Raw genomic sequence first — 27,640 nt, 5'->3', positions numbered from 1 at the left:
GCCGCCTCTCTCCTTCCGGGAGCGGCGCCCGCCCCTTGGCGGCGGCCGGAGCGGCGTTTGTTGACTTCCTCGGAGGCGGCGGGGGCGGCGCCGAGCCCCGGGAATTCCCCGCGGTGGCGGAGGCCGAGACCGCGGCCGGGCCGGCGGGGTGGCGGCGATGGGCGCCCGAGGGGGCCCGAGCGGAGACCGCGAGGGGCGGCGCTGCCTCCCCGCCGAGCTGAGCGCCCGCCGCTGACCCGCCCGGCCGAGCGGGGCCCGGACAGGTTGGTCCCGGCGCGGGGGGGAACGCGGGGCGGCCCCGGCCGGGGCTCCCGGGGTGCTGAGGAGCTTCGTGCCCCGTGGGAGAGGAGCGACTCCCCTCTGGGAAAAGAGGCTGGTCTTTCGTTTCTCCCCTTAAAACAGAGTCGTCCTCGTAGAAACCCAGAATTATTAGGGTTGGAAGCGAGATCATCTAGTTCAATCGCTCTGCCGAGGCGTGGTCATCTCGAGCAGGTTACAGGTGACACGGGAACGCGTGCAGGTGGGTTTTGAACGACTCCAGAGAGGACTCCACGCCCTCCCTGGTCAGCCTGTTCAGTGCTCTGCCTCCCTCATGTAAAGTTCTTCCTCATGTTGAAGTGGAACTTCCTGAGTTTCAGAAGGAGCAGGCTGTGGGTCTTGTGTCTTGTCCCTGCCCAGTCACACTTGGCCGGAATAAAGGGTCATCCCGTGGGGGGACGGTGAGCAAGGCTTACAGGCACCACTACCAAGCCGGGGTTGGGCCTCGGGCCGGCAGTCAGGCTGGTTACAAACCTGCCTCTGATCAAGCTGGAAAACTCCGTGGGTTCTTGGAGCTGCGGTTTTGTGCCTTGGTACAGGGGGAGTCTGGCAAAGGAAATGAGCAAAGTAGGACTACGGGTGTGAAAACAGTACCATGATGGAATATTGGAGCTGACAGGAATACAGGTGCTCCAGGCTGTGTTAGTTTGGAAGAAGGGAGTGCAGATGAGCATTGAGGTAGTTGCATATGTTAGTGGTGCTTTCAGCTTTTAGGAAATTGTCTCTTCGAATCCTGGTGTTTCACCTGGTAGGGAAAATACCCTTATCTCCTTAAATAAATTGCTCTCCTAGCAACTTAGAAGTGAGTGTTAACTCCAGTGAGTGCTTTTAGGAGGTTTTTGTTTCTTAGGGGATCCTTTAACATTGCCTTTCTCTGTATGTATGCAATAAAATGAGTGTGCTGGAAGCAGACTCTGGAAAAAGTGGAGTTAGGGGAGAATTATTGCCAGGATAGTTAAGTCTGCTCTGCACTCCAAAGGTCAGTTTTTCTTCTGTGACAGTTTTCTAGGAAATGTTATTTTGGGCTATGGGAAACATGTTATTTCCTGGATGATCACGTGCTCCTAATAGTCCAAGTTATCTGTTTCCACATGTATTTTAGAATTCTACTAGAATTACTGTAGAAACCAAAAGAAATCTAAGATAATTACTACTTTTTTTTTTTTTTTTTTTTCTTTGAATAATAGCTGTTTAATGACCGGACTTTTGTTAGAAGTCTTTATCAGATAATTGCCCTATAACTTAAGTAGGTGACTATTGCCTCAAATTTTAAGCAGATTTTTTTCATCTAAATTCCCAATGAAGTCACAAGTGGTTGACTGAACTCTGGATTACACTATATGAAGGGTTTAGCCACCTTCTCACTCCCAAAACCCATATTTTTTGCTAAAATTGATAATTTTTCAGAACCTTGTTTCCTGCATTTGCAGTTTAGAAAAGTGTGAGGTGACCATTGCCTGAATACTAGCTAGGTTATGTTTTACAACGAAAACTAAATAGTAAATTTTTTTTTCTAAAGAGCAAAGAGGGTGAAGTGTCATCTTTGTGCAGCAAAAATGAGTAATAAAGATAGTTTTAAGGTCGCCTAACTTTCAGCAAGTATACTACTTTGGTTTTTAGTATATCTCTTTTTTCTATGTGACATTCAAAGGGTAGGGAAAGTGTGAAAATTATTGGTCAAATATATGAACAAGCTGTGCTTAGCGTACTCTAAGCAGATAAATTGAATAATTTCGTCTCACAGCATTGGAAATACAGTTTGCATAGAGTTGGAAATGCAGTAACATTTGTTTGTATTATTTCAATGGATGCATTGAGCTGGAGATTGTGCACTATAAAACATTAAATGTGGGTTGCCTAACTTACGGAAGTGGAAACTCCCCTGTCACTGCACGTGCTATCCATATCTGGTTTCTTTAAAACAGAATTTGAAGGAAAAAAGACAACATGTAGAAAAAATCAGGATAAAATGCACTGTGGTTTTACCTTTTGATATATGTTTTCATTCTTTCACAGGGATTTTATAGACAGAGCAAGTCTGACAGTCCATATTAAATAAAACAGTGATAATGAGATCCAGTTTGCTAAGATGGCAATGATAGGATTAACAAAGGGAACCAGCTTGGCAGGAGTTAGTGGGGAGTTCTGCTGAAGGAGACTCCATACCTGTGTGCATTTTCCATGGTTCGCTTTGGAATCAGTCTTATGTTTTTGCTAAATGTTTATACTATAGTTGCATTAATTAACTAATTTACATGATTATACAGTGTTTTTATGTGGAGTTCTTAGTGTATGAAATTGTAGGTGTAACTGACAGGACCTTTGGGGAGAAGAAATTAAGTTTGAGAGGGTAAGTGATGCCTAACTGGTTTGAATATCCATTTAGAAGCTGCTAAGTGGAACTTAGGTTCAAGTTACCAGGTTTGTCTGAAATATTGCCATATAAATCTGAATACAGAATTTTAGAAGACAGCCCAAGTTGAAAAGGACCTGAGAAGATCATTTGGTCCCCCTGTATAAGGGAGCCTGGATTAGATTTGCTGGCATCCTGTCCAGTTGTGTCTTGGAAACATATGGATGTTATCTTAGTGAGTTGCAGGATGACTAAAGGCCATTGGTGAGACTCACTTTCCTTCCAGTCGCTGTAACAGGTGAGGCACATTTTCAGTTGAATTAAAAGTTAATGCCATTACATAAGGCTTACCATTGAATTTGTGAACTTATTGAACGGTAATTAATCTGGCAGTTTAATTGAAAAGAAGGAAACGTGATTGGGAGGTAGGACCTGCTGTTTGATTTTCAAAAGAAGATATGAAAAAGAAATCCAAAACAAATCCTCTAAACTTTTGGAAATAGTTATCCTATATAAACCTTTTGAAATGGGAATGAACGAACAGCAAAAGGGTTTCAGTAACCTTTTAAGATACTTATATTTGGCGGTAGGAGCGTTTAACAGCCAAAAGCCATCTTGCTCCTACTTATGTTTCTTTGACAGTACTGCTTCTAATTAGTTTCAACATTAAATGTAATAGTTTAATAAATAGGATTATATGATGCTGAAAGGATAATATTTTATTGACTCTTACTTTTGGGGTTTTATTTTCCTCTTTTTCTGGTAGTTGTCAGGGAAAGTGATTATTGTGACAGGATCCACAGAAAGGCAGATTGAATACGTTACATTGAGAATGCATAAGGTTTGCAAATTAGCAGTGGAGGTACTGGAGTCTGACACTGTTCAGAGAAAGTAAAATTTATCAAGCGCTGTTGGCATAAAATGGGCTTTTTATTGCTTTTCTGGTCCTTGTGAGAGTAGATTATTTATTGTAAAAACCTTGAAATTGAAAAAAAAATTGGCTGTTGTACCTAAGGAGATTTTGCTTGGCTTTTGTAGCTTACCCAGATGTTGAGGATAGATGAGCTACAGTGATCTGGTGTGTGAGCTTAGAGACAGTGAGTTTCCATTTCCTGAGGGCAGTAAAATGAAAGTGCTCTGGAGCTGTGATGTAGCTCACAGGTGGGCGTGTTGCTGTAGGAGCACCGAGGACACAGACAGCCGGGCTGTGCTGCTGCGGTCAGCGACTCTCTGGGAGGGAGTTGGGCCTGTGGACTTTGGCCGTAGGGAAGGATGAACAGTGGCCAGAGTAGCAGCTAATGAGATGTGTGTGTGTTTGTGAAAAAGTAGCAGCTAATGATATGTGTGTGTGTGTTTCTGAGTTCTTTTTAAAAATGGAGCAAGTATGTGTGATGCCTTTCTCTGTAGAACAGTCTGTTCACAACTGGAATCAAAGAGAGCCTGAGATTTCTGCAAAGTGATGGATGCTTAAAGAGACTGGAAGTCTTGCTTGTTTTAACATCTTATGTCAAATGCTGCAAGTCCTGTGTGGAGTTTCTGATGCTGGCTGCAGGAATTCTGTATTACTCCTTGCTGTGCTGAAGTGTCTTCTAAAAAAGAAAAAAAAAAGATTAGTACAGCTTTTCTGAAATTAAGGTGAGGGTTGTAACATTCTCTCTCACGATTCCTTTGGTTCAAAGGCATTTCTTGAATTTAAAGGAGTTTTTATGTCTTCATGCATATATGTATACCCTTCTATGTAAGGCAAGATAAATGAGTACAAAGATTATGCTGTTGTTATCAACAGCTGGGAACTGTTCATACTACCATTATGAAGTCAAACCCTTTGAGTCTGGAAGGCAAACAGGAAAACAACCATCTTGAAATTATTTGCATTTGATATTTGGAAATATTTTGAAAACTGTTCTATTTTCTTTCAAATCAACCATTAGGCCAAAATGAGAATCTGCTTCATACTGAGAAAAATCTAATGTAATCCTGCTTTTACTATTTCTCCTTCTGATCCAAGAATAAGATTAGCATTTCAAACTACAGAGCTCTGTGCAATGTCTGTTTGCTATTAGAGCCTCTGCATCCCATGTTCCTTGTATGTAGAATGTGTTTTATATTTAACTGCCTCCCATGGTGTTAATGACTGGTATTCATAAAGCTCTTTAAAGAGAAAAGCTATGTTTCTGCCAAGCATTAGTAAGATATGGGAAAACATTCTTTTGCTCAAGATATTTATTGAATTGAATCAAAGCTGTTCTATAACCTATGTTGAGCAACAGAAGTGCCTCCTGTTAATTCTTCTTTTCTTCACATTTAAAACATAAGTGGTGCCACCTCTTCAAACTCATGTGCTTATAAACAGGGAACATAATTAGTCCGGCTTGAACTTAATACTGTTTCCCATCAACAGTGTATTCAGTTTGTGGTTTTTGTTTGTTGGCTTTTAAGCATTAGTTATTTAATACAAGCAGTAGTACTGGTACTCAGTTAATGTATTTATTTTTGGACATGAAGATTAAAGTCCTTTTAAGTAGGCTGTTTTGTGTGGAGATCATTCTAAAGTGTAAAGTGTATCACAGGCAAAATATTTAGGTACTCTGCTGAAGTAAAGGGAGTAAAATGTATTAGGGACACCTTTCTTGGGGTGGGATGTGTGGTAAATGGGATTGTGAAGTTTGCCTTAGGGAGGCCGAGATGGACGTCAGTTGTATTCATAGACATGAACTTGTCAGTATATTACTTTAAATATTTTAGTGAGAAACCTTTCACTTGAACTTGTTACTGTAGAACAGATTATCTCATGAATTGCAGCTCCAGTGAGGCCAAAATTCACTCAGGTGTTTCAGAATGTCAGCTTTGGGGCATTTTCAGCAGTGGATACAAGTGTGACTTGGAATCAGGAGAAGTCAAACAGATTAAAACAGGGCAGAAGCCTGTGGTTGGACTTGGTGAACCATCCTGAAAACCCTTCTGGCATCCTTCTTCTAGATTTGAGGAGTTGTAACCTGTGAAATAATCGAAGCACTTCTTTGATTGCTGCTATGAGTTCATATTTTTAAAATGGGGTAATATAGTACTGGGGAATCTAAATTTTGATTCCTGTCCTTGGGTGAAGTTAAAGACTACAGCTGTAGTCAGAGATTTCTTACAGACATAGCCTCTTTTTCTATACTGAGGGTTTCTGTCTATCCTGACAGCAAAAAAAGCTGGGTGAGCGGTGCATTTCACCATGGCCTTTTATAGTACTGCTGATCTTGAACTGTTTAATGGCAGCTTGTCAAAAATATCTATATTGGACTTTTTGGAACTGTTATCTTGGGTGTAGAAATTTAGAAAAGCACACAAAGTCCCTTTGAGTTATGTGGAATTATGTACTTCTTTTCTAAATGATCTCCAGTTCTGCCTTAGAGAGCAACATCAGAAAACCCAAGTTAAATAATACTATAAACTAAATTAGATCTTTCAAGTAAAAAAAAAATTTTTGGAGTAACTGGTCTTTCTAGCCAGGTGCAGGTTAGGTGTGTACTTGAATTTATAAAATAGTATTTGTGTATACTGGGTCTTATTTGGAAGGTGCTTCTCTCTTGGAAGCTCATAAAGGCACTTTTAGTTAACAAAATGCAGAATAAGTATGGTCTTGTTTTCCCATATTGCCATCTCCTGGTAGCACTGATGTGTGCAAGAAATAGGGAACATATGATGCTCGAATTTAGGAGCTATAGGAAAAGCATGGGGACAAAGATCTATTTTATGTACAAGGTCATAAATCTGCTGCTTTCTTCCAGAGATAATGATAAGTTGTGACACTTCTTTAAAGGCATTTGTGTCAAGTGTTCCAAGAAAAGGAGATGTGTTGCCTTGAAGAGGGCAGAGTCTTGGGAATTTGATGAGATGGGTGACAAGACTTGCAGGGCCTTTGGTGAAATGGGCGAGGATAAGCGGGTATGTTACACTCATCTTGGAAGACAAAATGAGCAATTCCTTCAGTCTGTTAATGCAGTTTGAATGATATGGTGCTTTTGGTCAAGGTCACCTTGTGCATGGAGTGATACTGTTCTTACAATGAAAAGGAAGCAAACCTTTTTTGCAGGGTTCTTTCTACTAAAATATCATAGAAATCACAGAACACTGAAGACAGAACAACAAGCAAAGGAAGCTTAGGCTACTTTTTTTGTCAGAATGCATCAAAGAACGTAGGAGGCATCTATTCACCTCCTGAACATAGCCATTTAGAGGAGTTCAGCTTTGGTTTGTAGTGTTCTTGTCTTTTTCCTCACTGTTGAAAAACTCCACTGCTGTCTTATTTAGTAGAAATGAGCTGTCACAGTTTTTTATCCTGTTGTCTAACTGGCTTGGAGCAAATTGAGACAAATGTGATAACAGCACCATTGTTCAGCAGTAGCTGTACTACATCTCTTCATAATGCTGCACTCTGAAAGCTTTCCAGCATGGTGAGAGAAATTTGACCATATAGAAAAGCTCCAGGCCTTTACTTCTTGTAATCTATAAACAAATGGAAGTCTAGTTTGAATTCAAGTAGCAAATACACAGTAGAAAACAGCAATTGTGGCCGTGGGGCTTTTTTGCACTAATGCCTGCCTTTTCTGCAAAGTTCTGCTGACCAAGTCGGTTTTCTGTTGAAGTAAGTTTTTCCTGCAGTACAAAAAGCTGTCTCCATTATGCTCAGTTCTTTCATTCTAGCATTTCTGTTGGTTGATTAGCTAATCATCAGGAACCGAAGGATTTGTTGAAGGGGTAAAAACAAAAGTCTGCTTTTTATAGAAGTCACATCACTGGCTTGTTTAACAGGGGGAAGTATTATCTGGCACTTTATAGCATTTCTTAGTATTGCATAGGAATACAAGTAATCTTGATGTTCATAATTAAATGCAGTGTGTCTTTTTTTAATTGGTTGCTTGTGCTTTGAAGGTTGGCTTGCTTTTAAATAAAACCCCAAGACTTGTTCCAGATAACTTATAACTCTTAAGGAAAATGTTTTTTGGGGTTTTCCCTTAAGACCTGTTGTTCAAGAAAATATATAGAATTTCTTTAAGACAGTATTTTCTTTTTGAATGTTTTGCTGCGCTGGAATGATGTAGGTTGTAACAAAAACTCACTGTAACATCTACTTTGCATTTGTCATTCAAGATGGATCTGCCTGATATGTTAGAGTGACACTTTATTAATGGTCAGATTATTTTAAGTTTTCTCCACACATGTTGAGGCAGGTCATGTTACTGTGCATGTTTTCATTCTCATCATATTTTCAGTCAAAAATTACTGTAAATGTTGTTCAGAAGGAGGTTTTCTACTGGGACCAAGGAAAGAATAGCTGTTAATGCAGTCTCTTTAAGGACAAACACAAGTGTACTTGAGATTCTATTTTAAAGGTAGGGAAAAAAATATAAGTATTTGCATTCAAAAATAAAGAAACTTTGGCACTTGTGCTCAGGAACCACAGGAGTTGATTTGTTGGAACTGTACTCTCTTTTACTGCTCAGTGCTTGCTTGCAAAAGCTTTGATATAATATTCCTTTGAAGTTAGATAGTTGGTACCAGCCAAATTCTTCATTGGTGTTAAGACTTAATAAAAATGAATTTGAGGGTTCATACATCTGATAGGTACTCAAAATATTTTTATCAAGTAACAGTGAAATATGTCTTTTCTAAACAGTGTATTTTCAAGGTAAAATGGGTTTCAAGATTTTTCTGCAATATTAAGGTACTTCCTGATTATTCCATCTTGTCATACTTAGACAGAAACACCCTGCAGTATTTTGGAAGGTTTTCAGACTCTTGATGAATTTGTCTTTGTGAAAACATAGCACTTATGTCTGTCTTTTTACAGCTGTCATGGAGGAGTTGGTAGAGGATGACATCTGTATTTTGAACCATGAAAAAGCAGACACTGCTCACAAGAGAGACAGCGATATTCCTGTTCCATCGTATAGTGGAGATGAGTCTGTTGCCTCACACTTTGCACTTGTCACTGCATATGAAGATATCAAGAAACGACTGAAGGAGACAGAGAAGGAGAACTCCTTCTTAAAAAAAAAAGTGAGAATTTTAGAAGAGAAGGTAAGAAAATACTTGATATACCAGTTTCTGGTTGCATCTTCTCTTTTGCTCCTGGATGGCAGAGAAGGTGGTTAAGGATTCAAAATATACACTTAAAATAATTTCCATGTTAAAAAAGTTTGCAAATTGTTTTATTTGTTTAAGTGAAATGTTTAAGTGAAAGTTTGTTCCTCTGATAGCATAGTTGTGTTATACAGGTATTTTTGATTCTGACTGGGCACATATATGATGCAATGCAAAGACAGTGACTTTGATTCAGGCAGACGTGTAGTTGCATAGAATTTGTCACTGTAGTTTAGGTGCCTCTTTATGGTGTTTATTAGCTTGGGCCCATGTGACACAGTATTGTTGAACAGTGAGGTGCAAAGCTTGTAAGCCATCAAAATCCAGGAATTCTCTATCAAAAGACTCTCTTGGGCTTAGCATAACAAAATGATAAGGAAAAATTGGTTGCTAAGAATATCCAGCTAGATCTAGCCAATCACAACCTTGAGCAGGAAATACGAAGTTGCAATGCTTAACATATATGTTGGCTGGCTGGTTTTTGATGCAGTAATTCTAAAATGTAAATGAATCTTGAAATTTGTTTTCTATGCAGTTTCTCATGGCCAAAAACTAGTGAAGTTCATTAAAGCTAAAAATTGACCAGGGCACAGGTTTTTCTCTGCAAGTAATGAATGCTGTCATTAAACATATATCCATTGTTCAGTACTGAGTGTCCTTTGTACTGCAAAGTCCTTGACTTTGATAGATTGCTTTCTTATATAAGACGCAAAGATAGATCCTAGTGTTAGAGCTGAGATATTTTTTAGGAGTTACTCCTAACTGTATGCTACTCTTAAAAGCTTTCCATTTGTATATTATTTTGTGGCATTGGGATGAGAAACTTGAGTCACACTTGGCACAGCATTGAAACACTTATTCAGGAACTCTTGGTGAAGGCAAGATTGAGTTTTTGTCATAAAGCAAAGCTATCCCTGGCCTTCCTTTATATAAGGTCTGAGGGGGATGTTGGGAAGAGGAATAGAACTTTAAACCTAACATCGTCTGAATTACACATGCTGAGTGTAACATCTTCTATGTGGTTACTTGTAGGAGAAGGGAATACAGGTAACCTCATCCCTGATAAGTAGCAGTTGTGTTAGTTACCCAATACAGCCCCACCCCTGACGACTCGCAGCTATTTCCAATGAAGATAAATGTGGTAAAAGGGAGTGGGTTAGCTGGTGGTAGGGAACCATGACAAAGAAGGGTCCTGGGGAGAGACAATCACTGCTGTGATGTCAGTCTGGGTGTGCAGTTAGGGCCTGTTGTTGGAACCTGCAGCCGTAGTCTGGCTAGGTAAAAGTCTGCGTTCAGAGTCTGTGAACTAGTACATGCAGTCAGAGTTTAGCAGGAGATAACCAGCAGAGACTGCAAGGGAAGCATGCAGTAGGAGCTTGGTGCAGCCAGAGTCAGTGAATGGTGGGAGTCAGGATGGCTGAGCTGTAAAGAGGGGTAAACCAGGACCCTTTTTGTGCTGTGATAAACAAGTCTGTGTCTTGGCTCATTTCTACTGTCTTAAAAAGAGGGCTGCTGCAACAGTTACTAAAGATCACAATAAACAGGATTTGACGTTGGCAATTTCTTTTGCCTTGTGTCTTTTGGTCTGGCCTTGTTCAGCTTTATTCTCTTGACACTTTGTTTTCTATAGAGAAAACTTTTTAGTATGTGAATCCTATAAAAATGTTACTGTGAGGGAGGTGTATTGAGAAGGCCGAGACTGCTAGTGACTTTCAGTCTTTGTCAATAGCTAAAATAACTGAGTTATTGCTTTGGAATTTTCAATTTCAACATGCATGGAAGCTTCCAGAAAGCTTTTTAAGGCTTGTGTTCTATTTGAGTGGCTTTATTAGGAGGAGAAAAATATAAAGGACAAAACTTAAAAGTAGTCATGCACATAGGGGAAAAAAAAAAAGCAGAGGGCAGGAGCCTTTCTTTCAAGCAAATGTTTAAAAGAGGAGATATTTAAGGTAGATACTTGGGTGTTGATGCTTTGTTTTAATATTTTTTTGTGTGCGACTCCTAATTTTTAAGAAAGCATGTGCAAATCCATTGTGAATATCTATAAGAGGTACTGTTTAAAGTAAGTATGCAGGGCAAAAATAATGAAAAGGAAAATATAATACTTAATTAAAGCAAGAACTTTTTGTATGAATGGTTGTAATTTGTTGTAAGATTCTTCTTCCTGTCTTATGAAAAATGCTGAATATATTTTAACTCTGTTCCCCTTTTTCTAGCATTCCAGTTGATAGTACTTATTCTGCCTTGCTTGTCTTTTGCCATAGCAGGCAGTGAGATGGTGATCATCTGAAAGTTCATAGTTATTTGTAAAATAATTCTGCTTTGGCTTTTCTTATATAAACATACTGAAAAAAATCTTTATTTACATTATGAGGCATTTAAGAAATGGTGTTTGGTTTTCTTTGAACTTCCTATTTGTCGTGCATGTTCTATATGCTGAAAACTCTGTTTTTAAAAAGCAGCTTACATTTTTTCAGAGCCTGGAAAAAGTATGATTAAGGGATTGTCAGTGTGAGTAATCATGTCTTATGAATGGCTTTTAAGTACTCATAGGAGTGAACTCATAGCAGTCTACTGGAAAGTGTCCCTGTCCATGGCAGGGGGGTTGGACTAGATGAACTTTTAAATGTCCTCTTCTAACTCAAACTATTCTGATTCTATAAATCAGTGAGCATTGAGTATTGTTAATGATTTCAGAATTTGTAGACGGCCTTTATTGTGCTTTCATAAAAAACTTTGGTCCGCATCAGTGTATTTGATTAATTTATTACTTAAACTGAAAAAAAAAAAAAAAAAAAAAAGGAAAAACTGTTAGATTAATATTGCAGACACACCATTGCCTTTTTAAGATTTTGAAGTTCTCAGCATGACATCCCAAACTTGTCACCTCTCCTTGTGTTAACGCTCAGGTGCTTGGCTCCCGGCTGGAAGAGGAGTGCAGCTCCGTTGGGCGGGAACAGGTCAATAAGGCATACCAAGCCTATCGAGAGGCCTGCATCGACCGTGACCATTTGAAAAGCAGACTGGAGAAAATGGTGTGTCTTTTTAACTAATGACCTCAATGCGTGCTTTACTGTACTGCATAGTCTGTGCATGTTTACTGTGGAATGACCTTTTTATACCGAAGATCTGTGGCGTTGGTTTTATGACTCTTTTAAAGTACTTTCTGTAGGAATAATGATTTAAAGTACCTCGGTTTTATTACTGAGCTACAATATCGCAAAAAAAAAAAAAAATCAAAGCAGTATGTTTTGTTGTTGTATTTATTCTAAAATAGTGAATTGTCAGACATGATAGAAAAATGCTTCATAAATTATTTCGGTTTGTGGTTTTCCCCCCTCTGAAAATAGGCGAAAGAGAGCGCGGAATCCTTGAAAAACTTGAACGAGCAATTGCAATCTAAAGAAATAGAGCTGTTACAACTAAGAACTGAAGTGGAAACTCAGCAAGGTATGCATTTGGTTACTTCATCTTAAGGTATGTTGAGGAGCTGTAGTGGTTTTATTGTGATCTTGAGGCATGAAGAGGTTTAACCCTATATAGGGGCAAGGTAAGGTGCTTTGAACTTGTCTTCATTCTTGTGAATGGTGACATGTATGTTCTGAGGCTGTTGTGTTCTTCTGCCGTAGATGATTTACAAATTTGAGAAATGGGCACCACATGACAGTTTATAGGCTGTGTCATGTACATCTCTGGACCCCATCACCTTTTCCTCAGACTGGGGCAGAGGCCTGTTCAAGTATAAAGATCATTTAGTCAATCCCACTTCCCTCTGGCATCTGCCGAGGGTCCAGTATATTGCTGTGTCTCACAATTGGGATACAACAAATCCAAGAGGATGTTGTATAGCAATAGCTTCAGTCATCAGCAGTTACTTAGATGGCTGGGAAATGAGAAAAGATAGAAAGATGTTGGTTGTAGAGAGCCTGGTGAAAAAAGGAAGGAGAAACTAACAGCATATCCTGGCAATTCCAAAAGCCCAAATCCAGCTTCTCTTACTGCAGTTCTAAAGAGTGCTTTGTGTGTGATAGACATATGAAACACCATGGAAGAAAAAACCTCTTGATTAATTCAGTTACAAGAAAAATGCCATTTGTATAATGTTAATGGACTGACTTCAGAGTCTATACAAATGCAGTCATTTGAAGGGCATTTTTGGGTATGGCTGTGCTTGAACTGGATTACTCTCCGAGAGGACCTTAAGCATGTAATGCCCTACTTCAATTGCACAAATGTTTAAACCTGGAAAAACAAACTGCAGGTAGTGCTAGTATGTATCACTGTTGAGGACCTCATAGTTTCAGGAGGTAAAAATTGCAGAGTTTAAGGAGAGCTCTGAAAATGTGATGATTTCAATCTTTATTTGTAACTCAGTTTTACTCACAAGTGGACTCTGAGTGCCTTTTTTTAAAAAAAAGAATCAGTTTAACTTAAGGTTGTTTAAATTATTGAATTTGGAATAAGTGCACCATGCAGCTGAAGACTTGTGGGTTTTCTTCCCATCATGTCCTTCCTTCCTTTTCTTGCTGTCTCACTAATGCCCTGCTGCTGATCTGATGGTAGCATCAGCTTAGGTTGCTTCTTACCATGTGAATTGCGTCTGTCTAAAAGTATAAGTGTAACTCTTATGCTCTCCCCTTTCGTTTTGATTGTATCTTTTTTTTGTATCTTTTGTTGTTCTGTTCGCAACTTTTTGATATTAAACTTGGGGAAAACTTATGGGTAAATGATGTAACTGTACAAATCTGAGGGCCAAAAGGCTCATGTTTCCAAATCATGTAAGAAGTATGGAAGTTGGCATATATGATGTGTTGTTTGCCATAAATTGATTTTTTTTCTTTCCAGTGCCTTTTTAAGCTGGTACCTTTTTTCTCTGTGTCAAATCTCCAGTGCATTCCTAGAAAGTAGAGCTCTGTGCTTTAAACTCAGGAAATAGACCACCTCTGCCAACAGCATGACCAGTGTTATATTTCCTTGTTGCTGTAGACTCCAGTTTCTTCAGAATATGATGTTTTTGAAGGGCATGGGCTGGTTGCGTATTGAGTTGCATTCCTTGGACTGAGATTGGAATCTGATTGTCTTGCTTGTCTTCTTTACAGTGATAAAAAGTCTGAATTGTACTCAGGCTAGCTGGGAATTAGAGAAGCTGAACAGTGACCTGAAAGTGCATAGTCTGGAACAGGATCTAGAAAAACTCAAGGAAGAGTGCAACAGTCTCCGGAAGGAGTTGCAAAATTCCAAGCAGAAGGTACCTTAATTTTTAAGGACTTTTTGTATTAATGGTTAATTTTAAATCCCATGGTCAGTCAAAATCAAGGGTTAACAAAAATATGAAGTATACAATTGAGTGAAAGGTTAGTATCTTGGTAAAATTAACCTTAAATATGATCGTAAACTGTCACTTTTCTTGGGAATAGGAACAACTTTCTCAGGGAAGTGCTCATAGCATCCAGCCTGTCCAAATTTAAAAAGTGTCTGGATGATGCTCTTAATGATTAAGTTTAGTTTTAGGTAGTCCTGCAGGGAGGAGGGAGTTGAACTTAATCCCTAGGGGTCACTTCTAACTCGAGATGTTCTATGACTATATACAGGTAAGATTTCCCAGCCATTGCCTACATACAAATAGAAAATAAAGCTTTATGATTTTTTTATAAGTAACCACTGAAGTTCTGTGTAAGCTGGGCAACTAAGAAGGTTTGGGCAAAAGCTGGTCATTATTAATACTTATTTTTTTGTTTTTTAAACAGCGGGATGCTAATGTTAAGAGATGTTAGCAACTTTGTTTAAGGAGGTCTGGCACTTCTCTTTAGGGCAGTTACATGGAACTTGTCAGGAAAGTGCCTCTTTTGGCACCCTTCCCTGCCATTTCTGGGGCAGATATCTGTTTTGAGGGACACATTTTGTAACCTAGATGTTGTTAGCATCTCAAAAAGAAAATTAAGATAACAGTAACAAAAAGCAGTAAGTTACTGTCTGGTGCATTCTTTCTGCTTTCCATGTTACCTTTGATGAAAGGTATGGTGCAAGTCTCTAAGGACTCTGCAGTCACACAATTACGCAGTGAATGTAAAACATTTAAATGTGATTGTTTAGGGAGGCAGGCTGTTTTAGATCCCTTATGGTCATTAATAATGATGATTATGTAATCTTGAATCACCCAGCATTTGAGTGAGTCTGCATTTTTTCCACTAGGTGGGGATAAAGCACGTGAGGTGTTTAGTTTACTTCCCTTACTGTTGGTTGTTTCACTTGTGTCTGGAGCTCTTTCATGTGCCTTCACTAACTTGTAAAATCTCAAGGCTTGGTGTAACTTGTGTGTAGTTCTGGTGTCTTTGGGTTACTCTAGAACAGAGTAGCAGCTGCATAAATAATTGCAGATTGTATTGTGAGAGGGAATGATGTCAGAGAGAACAGACTAAAATAGCAGCTGTAAGGAATACTATATGTGACACTGTTTAAATAATGTTTATGCCAGCAGCTTTTGTTGCACAGAACAAATGCAGGCAACAGCTTTTTGTTTGGGGGGCGTTGTTGTGGGCTCTTTTGTTGTTCTTGGTTTTTTGTCTTTAATATAATGTCTTCATCCTGGTAGCTGCTTAATACAGGAAATAAAAAAGTGCATGCTTTCAAATGTGGGGTAATACAGTGTAAGTTTTTTTAAGCTATGAATTTGAATCTTTGGGAGATGGTGAGAAAGTTCAGGAGGGGAAAATATGTCAGGTGAAAAAAGTCAAGTGTGATCAATGGGCAATGACAAATCAGCAATATTTCAACTCAGCTGGTTATTTTCATTATTACTTATTTTCATTATGCTAGTTTAGCTAACATGTAATGAACGTAGTAATAGGAAAACATGTTTTCAAATGTTTTCTACCTTAGGCAAGCATATTTTCTTTTTTTCTGTACTTTTAGATATTCTAACTCAAGTTCTACATTGTAGTTGATGCAGTGTGTACATTGTCTTGACAAGTTGCTTGAAATGTGTACAGACTGTCTTAAAGCCACTGTAAAGGTACCAAATCCATAACAAATTTGGCTAGAAGGAATGATAGGGAACACGGAAAGAAGAGTTATGAAAGGGAGGGAGCTCATCACAAGTGAAGGTCTAATAGAAACACAGCTAACAAAGTGAGCTCAGCAGTTGATTTGTTAAACAGTCCTGGTAAATTCAGTGAGGCTGCCTTTATGTGCAGTTTTAAAGTAATCTTTCAGACTGAAAGGATAAATTATGTTCTGTCATAAAAATAACCTGTGGAAGTAAATCTATACTGACACAGTATTAACTGCATTACCTTAAAAATCTTTATTTACTGTGATAGGGAAAGAACAAAAAAGCTTTAAAAAGCAAAAATTGAGATTGATTACTTTTTTAATGGACATCAAAAGTCTAATTCTGAGAGTTCCGCTGTTTAAAAAAAAGTATGGAGGTGGCTGAGCAATGCCTTCATATAAGTAGGTAGTTTAAGCATTTTTCAGTGGAAATTCTTAGTAGAAGTTTTTTTTCCCTTTTGAAACCCACTACAGCTAACACAGATGAAGACTACTTTACTTGTCAATTTCAGTATTATGAACTGCTGTTTTTTGAAAGAGAAGATCTGAAATCATGTTCATTCATTCTCTATCTTCTCTTCCCTTTGTTATACAGGACCAGTCTCAAGAGGAAGATCCATTACATGGAGACCACCTTCAAAGACAAGACATCCAAAGGTATGAAATATTTTATTTTCAGTTTACTGAGGGATAGTGTGTTGAACAAGTAAAATATTCTTGCAGACTTTTTAGGTGTGTTATTTCAAGTTACGTGATTTCATTGGAAGTCTAGGTATGGTTATTTAGTAAGATCATTATACTTATTTTTCTATGTTATGTTTGTAGTTCAGGATGATGATGATGAACATTTATAGTTATGCTTGTTGGTGCACTTACACCATTTTCCACCAGAGGGAAGAGCAGCCCTTCACAACGCCAGGCTTCAGTGCAATGGGCCTTGGTGCATCCTTGGTAGTTGAAGAGACGGAAAGGGAGATCAGCCACTGAAAGAGACCATACAGACACTTCCCATTGTACATCCTCTGGTGCAGTGATGATAATAATGCACACAGAAATCACACTTGGTCCTTTCACCTTGACTGGATACTTACTCCTGTGGTTCCTCCTGGAGCTTCGCAGTCAGTCTGATGAAAGATGTTCTCTCAAGACACAGCAGTTATCTCTTTGATCACTGCTCTGGTCAAACTGATAATTTGATCAAATAATTATTGATCAGAGCAGATTTATTCCACCAAGTGGTGCTCAGGTGGCAGCCATCTAAAATAGCATATGGACAGTATAGTGTTTATTGTAATACAAGTACGGAATATGTAATAAATATGCAAGCCCATCAAAAAATCTGTGGAGAAAACACTTAAAAAGCCTCCTATGAGAAATGTTTGTTGTAGCAAGCAGTCCTGTTTTTTATAGGAAATGGAGGTATTTGTAATTAGTTAACTTTTTGTAAAGTAGTTATTTCGTATTTGTGAGTAGCCTGCAAATCTGACTTTGAGTTCTCGGTGTGCAGATCTAATCTGCTGTAGGTTTAAACAGGCTGTCATAGTGAAAGTTTGTATTGCATGTTAGAAGGCAGTATAGGATAAACCTCCAGGCACAGGGAATCTTTGCTTTTCAATTACAAATTCCTTGAAAACTAGGCTTGGCAATGGGATTCTAGGTCAGTATCCACAAAAACAATTAACATCTGTTGCACGTGATTTAAGTGGAATTCTGGTACCTGCAGCCCGTTGCAAGATGCTTGTAAAAGTCCTGAATATGCTTTAAAAAAATTCATCCTAGCACTTTCTTTCTGGTTGGTGGCAGACACTGAGCTGTCCTTATATTTACCACTTCTGTGTTAAATATTGGACAGTTCCGGTTTGACATAACTAAAATTTTTGATCTTATTTTTTAGACCAAAACATGAGAATTAAGGAAGTGTGGTTGCCGCATCAGCTTTAAAATTGTCACCTCTTAAGAGTTCAAAGAGCCAAAAGGAGTCTGCAGTAGAGAAGCCACAGGCTTAGCTGAACTTCCTGAAATATCAATTCTGAAAATTTCAACTTTCTATGTGTCAGAATTGCTGACACTTAATACATTATTTATTAAAATATCAGCTTCCTGTGTTCTTTAACAGAGCTTTATGAATCTGGACTCTTATTCTGGGGAAGTGTTTCTGTGGACAGAAGTTCTATTTCTTTGTTTTAAGGGAACTCTCTTAGCATTGACTTGCATCATAGTTACTTCTCACAGTGATTTTGGACACTTTTGTGCTTGATATTTCATGCAGGAGTGATCCTGTATTGCTATTTTTGAATGATAGCTTTACGTAAAGTTATAAAGCTTATTAATTCTTACTCATCTCAATAGCATGAGTAGTTGAGCTTCTTAGGTGAACGTAGTGAGGAAGAAAAAAATTCTGGAAAGTCTCATCCATTATATTTGTCTTCAGTAACTGTTTTGGTAGACTGTTAAGCATTAAAAAAGCCTTAAAGCATTGATTTAATGTTTAAGTTGAAGTAACTACATCCTTATGTCTTTGAATACTAAGTTAATTATTAATCAACATAAATGTGGTATTCAGTGAGCCTTTGCTAGAAATTTTACTAAGAAACATATGGTTATGCTTACTTCTCTCTGTTTTTTGATTTTACTTTTTTTTTAATTTTCTTGCCAGTTATTTACCTGAAACATCAGTATTGGAACAGTGCTGCCGTTGCTAAATCTGTTTCTTGCATTACGCTGTCTTAGAGAATGAAATGGAACACAATGTTTTGCACTGTCTGATAAGGCAGTGTATTAACATAAATTGGATGTCTCGAATATGAATGAGCGTGGTTTATATTTTAGTTTGGACTCTGTGTATGCTCAGTTTGGGTCTTGGGTATTTAGTTTGAATTCAGTGTAGCAACATGCATGGTATAAGACTCAAATACTGGTTTTGATTATTTGAAATGACAACCAATATTACTAAACTCATAGCATGTGTTGGGGCATGTGGTTATTTATCAAAAGGTATTCAGAGTTAACACTCTGCCTTTTTTATAACCTGGTGTCACTTTATTTAAAGTATTCCTTTGAGATGACTAATTTTATTGGAAGATGATTAGTTTCAGATACTAAAATGAAAAATTTTCTTTATATTTCTTTCCGTTGGGGAGTTGAAATTATTATTACCTAGTATGTCAATATATAATGCATTGTGTGTCGTAATAGGCGAGAGTCAAATAAAATATACAAAGGTCCATTCATTTAAGGTAATTCTTGGTACTGTTCAGTCCATTTACAGTTATGGTACTCTAACGAAATTTGCAGTGTGTGTCAGGCAAGAAAAATAATAGTTAATATTTGGTAGGCATGTTAGCAGGCTGCTTTAGAGTCAGCAATATTTAACTTGCAATAATTTTTTGTTTTCAAAGTGTGCAACAAGCATATTGGGACCTGAAGAGAGAAATGTCTAATTTGCGTGTAGTGACTGACAAGCAAGCTGAGGTTCTACGAAAACTGCAGAGGAACCCACCAGGAGCCAAGAAAGGCAAGTCAGTGTTTGCAGTAACAGACCTTACAAGCACAAAGTGTTGATTCAAGCTGTAGCATTTTAAAAATAAACTAGCTATCATATCTTATCAGAATCTCATCAATTGAAGTTGATAAGCTAGACTGTATTATGGTTCCAGCTTACCCATTTTCTGCTTTTGCTTCTGTCTCATACTGGTCAACTTCACACATAAAGGTGTTGCTGATGTGTTTTTTCTTCAGTACTGTTTTCTGTTCCCCTTGTGGCTTTTTTCTCAGTCAAGTGTTGCTTATGTGCACAAGGCTGAGGTGTTAAGTTTACTCGTATTTGACCTTTTACCACAACTACTTCATATTAGGGGGGAAGAAATCTTTTTGCAGATGCAGTCTTTTTTATCCCAGTACAGAATATATCAAGTATTAAATTGGCAACATTTTAAAATCAGACTTTAAAAGACTGAAATTCCCTTATGGTTCCATATTTCTTTACGTTGTATTCAGAAAAGTTGTCTTTTCTAACAAAATGCTACACAGTATGACATTTTCTGAATGTCAGAGTACTGGGGAAGCAAAACTGCCTGAAATAATTTTTAGGGTTAAATATTTTTCACATAAGCTATTTAAAATTCCTGTGAGCACTTTATCAGCCAGTTCTTCTGTTCCATACATATGTTTTTCTCAAGCGAAATGCTAGACTGTCAGTCAAGCAAACTGTGGTAAAGAGTTTATTTTCTTTGTTTTCTGCTCACTTCAATTGTGGTCTTTACTGTGCTCGGCATACTGGTGGAAGACAGTGAACTTGGTTACAGTGTACTGGTGACAGTCTCTGATGTCCCTGTCCATTACCAGATCAAGACATTTTCTTTCTAAACAGCTCAGTGAGGTAATGACAGGATTCACCTCCCAAGCAGTCCCTGCCTTTGTGGTCAGCAGTGACTAATGATCACTTTGTCTCTGGTACTTGGCTGATACAAACTGTCAACCCATTTTCTAGACTTGGCCATATTGTTACCAGGTGAGTGTGTGTTCCTACAATTCTAAAACACCTTTGTCAAATAACTTCAGCAGAGAAACTGGGAACTGAATGAGTCTAAATAATCTTAGATCTGTCAAGGTTTGATGTGACCATATACTCTTTATGTCCTTGTTTTTTTGGAGTTGCCTGTCTTGCCACTACACAGCTACTGATTTTTCTCTTCTCCTTGGTGAGGAGTCTCATTTTCTGCAGTTCTTAGGCAGTTGTTCATCCACAGCCATAGAAGGCATTCGTGATTGATCAGGAAACAGTGGACTCTTGCCTTTTCATCTGTCCACTTTTTTCAGAAATCTGTGAGATTGGATAGGTCTGATCTTGGTCATCAGCCAAGAATGATATGCATTATGAATGCAATAGAGATAAATCTTTGTTTATATTTAGAGACAAATCTTGGCTTATGCAAAATATGGGTGCAATTGTCTGAAGCCTTCCACTTCATGTACCTTCAGTAGTGATTTTCAGCATCTAAAAACCAGCTGCCATTGTCAGAGTTGCATTAATTCTGCAGAACACGTGTTCATTACTTTGTGTGGGCTATGAACAGTATCAGTTAACAAGTGGATTCTACTTAGCTGTTATGTATGGAGGCATTTTCAACATGTGTGTGTTTGTGGATTTTTTGGGTTTTTTCTTCTTGTTCTAGGGTATTTTTGGGGTTTTTTTTTTTGGTATGATTTCAATCTATTTTCAGTGGATTTAATTTTTCTTGAACTTCTAAAGGTCTGTAGGCCTCAAATTGCTTTTTACACCTGCCAGCACAAAGACCAAATCCAGTACCTTAGCATGTCTTTCAGACATGATGCTCATGCTATTGGCAAATGGTTTGACGTGACATCCACAGATTTTCATTTATTGTGACAAACAGAAGTTGTATTCTTTGACCAAGATACCACGTTCTTTTTCTGTCCCATAAGAGCTAAAGTCAAAAATTGCAATTCATGCACAAGGTCAACAGCCGCTCTAGAAAACTCTATGTAAGATGTGAGTTTGGCTCCAGGAAGCACTAATCTACTCTGATTACACATTTATGTACATTATCACTATGAAACAAATACCTGCTTGTATTTGGCCATATGTGCAGATGTGTTTTTTCCATTTCAAGTAGATGCAGTTCTGTTTCAAAATCCCTCCCTTCCTAACAGTTTAAAACTCCTCTGGAATTTCCCGTGGCTGAACATTCCAGTCTGTCATTTTACTTTACTTTTGGAAGTCAGACAAGAGAACCTGTGAACACCACGTGTTTCCCTTACTGCTTCATGGGCAGTGAGAATTTGGGTTTGGGGTGGCACAAGAACACAATCTGTTAAAAGAATCTCTAGAATAGGAAGCAGCATTCTATGTTCTGCATCTGGCTGATTTCTCCAAGCATGTGAAAGTGGTCTCTGTTTCAGCATTCATTTAAGTCTGGTCAGAGAGATCCATCCATTTATCTGTGTTGAAATGGGAGTTGGGAAATATCCTTTGGAGTTGTGGGTGTGTTTTAAACACTGTGATTTCAGGATTTTGGGTTCATCTTGAGACTGGTGAGGGGGTAGTGTACTGTTTGTAGCTTTCAAGTAGTTACTGAATATGGTCTGAAAACTTGTGGCTTGAAAAAACTGTGTTTAACATCCCTGATAGACTGTAGTACATTTGGAGTACATGAAAAATGCATTAGATAATGTAATTTTAAAATCTTTTTTTATCTTCTTCCTTCAGCTGCCTGTACTGCACCAATGCAATGTGTTGACTTGAACATTTCAAAGCTGAATTTGACACCTGAGGTAGTCTATAAAAACCTCTCAGAAAATGATAAAGCCCTGGGCAACACTGTGTTTCCCCCTCTGCTGAGAGATGCCCATGCCCCATCAGAAAGGGTGACCCTACAAGCTTGGACAGACGAGAGACCAATTCCAGCTGACGGCAAAACGTTTCAGGAACACCATTCTTATGGAAAGAGCTCTCTGGAAGATAATTCCTGGGTATTCCCAAGTCCTCCAAAGCCCAATGAGAATATGTTTTGGGAAATGAAGAATAACCCAACTTTGATAAACTGTCCAGCAGATTACCTGGATCAGTGTAATCAAAACTGTCTGCACAAGAGTTAAACAATTTTTAGACTGAACTGAGGCATTTTTGGAGTGATTCTGAATAGGCACCTTAATGCTCAAACTTTTAAGGAGGGAAAACAAATTGCTTGAAATGTTCTTTCTTTATTTTTAATTCTAGTTCCAAATCAGAAAGCATAGTCTTTCTCTGCTGTAAATCAGGAGTGAGTTCCTTGATGTTAAAGCTGTGCTGGTATAATGTAAATACAAAGAAATCTGGCATGGGACCTAGATAGTCTTGTACTGCAAATGACATACATTTGCCTAAGGTTACACTGAAAGTGAGTTTGTGGAATAAAACAAAATAATCCAGTTCTGTATTTGTTTGCTATTTGTATGTTATCAAGAAAATACTTGGTATACAGTGTTAGAATTTGTGCCAGCTCTGAGATTATATTTTGACAGTGTTTGTTTTCAGAATAAGACATAACATAAAGCATTAGATTCTCCCTTCCTTCCTTTAAATTAGCTTTGATTCCTCTGGTTTGTAAATTTATTTTTCTGTGATTTTTAACCAAGAAAGGTAAGACTTTTTTTTTTTTATTATTATTATTTTTGCTTTGATTTGTACGAGACAGTGGCAAGAGAAAAATCACCCCTAGACTGTCCTGTTTCGATTGGCCCATTTAGGGCTGGATTGCGAAGGACTGTAAGTAATGCTGCTGAACACTGTGAATCCTGGAGGTTCAGCTTGTTTCCCTCAGCTGCTGCTGAAGGAAGCTGCTGTAACTGCACCGCGGTGCTGCCACAGACCCAGCGTGCTCACAGTGCAGTTTTCCAGATTGTGCCTCCTTTGCACAGCACCACAGCTCTGACTCTTTATTCCTGTTGTGGTGAAGGCTACTAACTTTTTATTTTTTTTTTGTAGAAGAAACAAAAGCCTTAACTTAATCAGACTTGGTGTTGTTGCATTGTTGATACACAAAAATATGTATGTTTGTGGTGTCTTTAGTATGCCACTGAGAACCAGAGCTACTGGAATACCAACTACCTGCTTTAATAGATGAGGGGTGTCTAGGCACTACTTTACATATATATTTTTTTTTTCCCTCTGAAGGCCATGAGCTGTTTCTAGACAAATATAATTTGTTTGTTTGGGTTTTTTTTTTTGTAAACTTCTCTGCTTCCTAACTGGCTTAATACAGGAGGGTTAAGTGAAATGTCTTGACTGCAAAAAGTTGAAGAAAAATGCATTGTATTTTAGATCCATGATACCTAACTTGTGATGGGCAGGAAGATATTTAATACTGAATGCACTATTTACAGATGTGCGGGTGGTTGACGTATTCAGTTTCACAGATCCAGCTTAACATCAAAGTAATAAAAATTAATTTCACAGCTGTTTAGTAGCAAATTATCTTAAGATTGCTTGCAAATACATGGGGAAGCTCGGGCTGCAGCACAGCCATAGTAATGATGGGCTGCAGAAGTGTTACAAGGGTGCTGCGTGTCCTGTGTGGCTCCAGACACTCTCCCCTGCACAGTAAGTACTTCAGACAGAGTCCATCTTTCACTTTGTCTGTCAAAGGCAAAAAAAAAATGCCTTCCAGTACCTTCTCCTGTAGTACAAACAGCATACATAAACCATGTTTCCTTTTCACCAGATATTGTTTTTATCTTTCTATTATCTTGCTCATGTATACTGGCTTGTCTGTGATTAATGGAAATGGTGTCAGATGCTGGAATTTATTCTGACCAATGAACACATCTGACTCAGGGGAGTACAATCTCTTGGAAAGTAATAGAACAAAATCCAATATGCATAAAACAAATCCAAGTCACTATGCTTTAGCTGAGAGAACCAACTACCTATGTAATAACAAAGAAAACATTTCTCATGTGGCTGCATAAGCTATATGGTACCTAGTTCTTATGTAGCTTACTTTTGGGGTTCCCCACCTCAACGTGACAGAGGTTTTCTGTTAAGGAATGTAATATCCAACAGGCATTAACATGATTTGTGCAATGAAGGAATTCTACTGTGTAAGTTATTAAATAAATTTATTTTTGTTTGAAATTGGTTTTACTAACAAATTTCCTTTCTGTATTTGGCACAAAATTTTTTACTTAAGTTTTAATTCCTTTATTGTGTATAAATGTTATTCCAAGTACAAACAAAATTAGATTTGAGGTTCATCACTTTGACTCAAGGAAAAAAAGCAGCCATCTGCTGTAGCCTGCTTCAGCATATTCTGGGAGAAGTATCCTCCTGGATGTTGAAACCTGGAGGATTTAGTCATCTTAAGCTATGGTGCTTTGACTGCTTGTGTCAAAAAGTTCCCAGTCAGCCTGTTCACGTCCTGTGTGAAATTAGGATTTTCTGTGCAGAGCCTGAGAATTTCCAGGTTTTGTATTTGACCCTTGGTTGATATCCTGTGCTCCTCCTCCCTGCTGGAGAAGGGAGCAGCAATGTTTGCTGAGAAGGGACTTGAGCGCTGCTGCTAACTAGGGAGAAGAGGGACTGATGCCAGAGAGCTTGCTGCAGGCAGCATTTCCAATCCAATCACTCACTGCCATGTCCAAGCTGTAACATTTGAAAAGGAAGTCCCCAGACCTGGAGTCACTTGGGAGCTCCCTGGCTTGTGAAGCATCTGTTGGTCCAAAGCTTACAATGAGATTTTGACTGAAGATGGAAAGTCATTTAAATCCATGCCACTAGTGGCTTCCAGTGCTTTTTCCATTTTCAGAAGTGAAATCTTTTCAGCAGTGACAGCAAATTACATGGAGAAGTAGCTGTAGTAATGGGGTTCTGGTGTTAGTGTAGTAAGGACCAAAGTTCTCAAATAATGATGTTAAATGATCCCAAGAAAATCTTAACTTGAATTCAAACTTTGAACATTTTAAAACCTCCCCCAACCCACCAATTTGATAATTCTTAATTTAAGAAAGCACTAACTCCATTTAACAGAAATGAAAGCCAGCTTTTGGGGCAGGAAGAGGTTGTCGCACATTCAAAAGAGCAAATGGCAAATGCTGCATCTGTATTTGGATATTTAGTGAGTTGGATGAACCTTCTAGTAACTTGTATGTAAACTTGCACTGTTTGGTTAATTTTTAGTATTTTTAAAATCTGAACTTTGAAGTTTCTCTGCCAGTTTTGTGGTGTACAGCTGCTCAGTTTTCCTCACATGTGAACTAGCCATATTGAAGAAAGCAAACCCCCAAATTAGCTGTGATGCACTGTCCAGTTTTTACAGCTGGAAAAACACAGGAACAGCAACAGACAGCTGGTGGAGTTAAAGTAAAACAATGCCCATTCCAAGTAATGAAACACAGGCCCATGTAAGTATCACATGAACTGTACTGGTGGGATAAAGCAGATTGAATTTCCTTCCAAAATCAACTTGCAGCAGACTTTGGCACTCCTGTGCTGAGACACCTGTAGCTTTAATGATGCTGTGGGCTGGTAGAGTGAAGGAAGAGCTCGGGTACCTGGCTGACACCTGCATTGTCTTCTGATCGCCAGACAGGCCCTGCGAAGGACAGTGGTTGCAGAGGTGTAAGGTATTTACCTGATTCTCTCTGTAGCTTGAGTATAAAAAAGGGTGTGTGGGGGGTTTGATTTTAATTGATATTTTTTGAGGTTTTGAGGAGTCAGGCTTTTGACCCTTTCTTCAGGGAGAGTGGTGTTACTACTTTGAAGTGTATGAACATAGGGCAGTCGATGAAATCATTTTATTTATGACCAGCAGTAAAGGTAAACACTAATTTTAACTGAGTTGCAGTTGAACCATTAAAAAAAAACCCACCCTGCAGTGACTGTCCAGCAAAACTAATTTAAATGTATTTTAGGATAGAAGAGAGCAAGTCAAGCATTAAGATACAGCAATTAAAGTGGTAAGATGATCATATTTGAGTATGGCTGTTTTATCTAGGGAGAAGTATGCAAGAAACACCCAGGTGCTTACTGTTACTGAACCAGTTTTTAACTAGGTGGAACACATACATTTCAAGTGTATTCGACTGTTTTTTATCAGCAGAGTGAACAGGACAGAGGAATTACTTGAGGAGGAGTATGGCTGTACTAAATGTGGAGCAGAATGGGTTTCTGGCTTGTAGGTTAATTTCTGGGTGATGTCTCAGACTGCAGTGGCTGTTCCACTGCCCTTTGAAAACCCTGTGCATTACAAACTGCATTACATCCTCTCTCTGAGTTTGGGTTTCACGCTCTGAAGGCGAACTTAAGTATATGACACACCTTCTCTCCCTCTTCCCGATCTTCTATTTGTAGGGGCTCCTGTCAGGAGTTTGAAGAGACCTTTAATACAGCCTCCAGTAAAGACTGGGGTGTCTTGGGTGCCTGCCAAGTGCTCTGAAGAGAACAGATAGGCCCCTGTGCTGTGTTTCCTTACACTGATTAGAAGCCAGAGCTGCCTCCAGTTAACCTGAGTAGGAAGGAGAGTTTACAGCTGAGACAAAATCAAAACTGAAAGTAATTCAGTAGTATGAGTTGTCCTGTCATGGTACTCATTCTTTTATTTAAACTTTAAATAAATGATGTAAATGCAATTCAGTACAGGATATGCGCAAGATACTAAATGAAAGGTGTGAAACCAAGAATTCAAAGCTAGGGCACATCACATTAAGGCCAGAGGTGTATAATAGAGGAAGCTGATGCATGATCCAAGGGCCAATCGCTGCTCTGAGTGCATACCAGAGTAAACAGAGGAACGCCAATAATCCGGATGTAGGAAAAGAGAAATTAATGGCTGACAGCACTACTCAGTACATGGAATTCCAGGTGTGACATCAGTGCAGATGTGAGTTGTGGCTGCTGTTTCACATACAGCCTGTATTGAAGGTTGGGGAGCAATAGCTGCAGGTTCACCTGAGCTTTGTTCCATTCCTCCCCTGCAGTCCTGCTCACTGCACTGGGGTCCCTCTCACCTGCTGCACACAATTTCTGCTGAGCCAGGAGACCTCCACGGCTGGTGCTGTGGTCTGACTCAGACCTGAGTCACAGCTGCGTAGGACCCAGGCGAGCCCTCAGTGCAGGCACACACCACTGGCAGCACTCAGCAGTGCCCTAAGAGAATGCTCACTCCCACCCAATCTCCTGGGGAAGGGCTTTTGCCAACACTTTCGAACACCCAGGCTGGCTTTCCAGAGGTTGAACATATAGCAGATTTCCATAGTGGGACAAAACAACAGTCACTGTCACTGTCACTA

At 38.8% G+C, this 27,640-nt stretch overlaps 1 protein-coding gene across 4 annotated transcripts; it reads left to right on the top strand.

The window, feature by feature from the left end:
- On the top strand, positions 1–24,488 carry AZI2 (5-azacytidine induced 2). Of its 4 annotated transcripts, XM_066320171.1 has the most exons (9): positions 1–263; positions 403–520; positions 8,511–8,740; positions 11,713–11,838; positions 12,154–12,253; positions 13,903–14,051; positions 16,449–16,510; positions 19,252–19,367; positions 22,083–24,488. In XM_066320171.1, exons 3-9 carry the CDS (start codon positions 8,516–8,518, stop codon positions 22,469–22,471), a joined length of 1,167 nt encoding a protein of 388 aa, XP_066176268.1. In that variant the 5' UTR covers positions 1–263; positions 403–520; positions 8,511–8,515; the 3' UTR covers positions 22,472–24,488. The 4 variants fall into 4 exon arrangements, with proteins under 4 accessions (XP_066176268.1, XP_066176276.1, XP_066176251.1 ...); XM_066320179.1 differs by lacking the exon at positions 403–520; XM_066320154.1 differs by having other exon boundaries at positions 1–520.
- Positions 24,489–27,640: the final 3,152 nt, after the last annotated feature.

The sequence above is a fragment of the Sylvia atricapilla genome, chromosome 1 (assembly GCF_009819655.1).
Source record: "Sylvia atricapilla isolate bSylAtr1 chromosome 1, bSylAtr1.pri, whole genome shotgun sequence".
Classification (NCBI taxonomy): domain Eukaryota; kingdom Metazoa; phylum Chordata; class Aves; order Passeriformes; family Sylviidae; genus Sylvia; species Sylvia atricapilla.
The sequence above is the reverse complement of the archived record's forward strand: the minus strand, read 5'-3'. Positions and strand labels throughout refer to the sequence as shown.

Excerpts from the sequence above, each read along its gene's own strand:
- AZI2 (XM_066320179.1), top strand. The coding sequence starts at position 8,516 with ATGGAGGAGTTGGTAGAGGATGACATCTGTATTTTGAACCATGAAAAA. Across the intron at positions 14,052-16,448 it reads TGCAAAATTCCAAGCAGAAG|GACCAGTCTCAAGAGGAAGA; the intron begins GTACCTTAATTT and ends TTTGTTATACAG. Across the intron at positions 16,511-19,251 it reads CAAAGACAAGACATCCAAAG|TGTGCAACAAGCATATTGGG; the intron begins GTATGAAATATT and ends TTGTTTTCAAAG.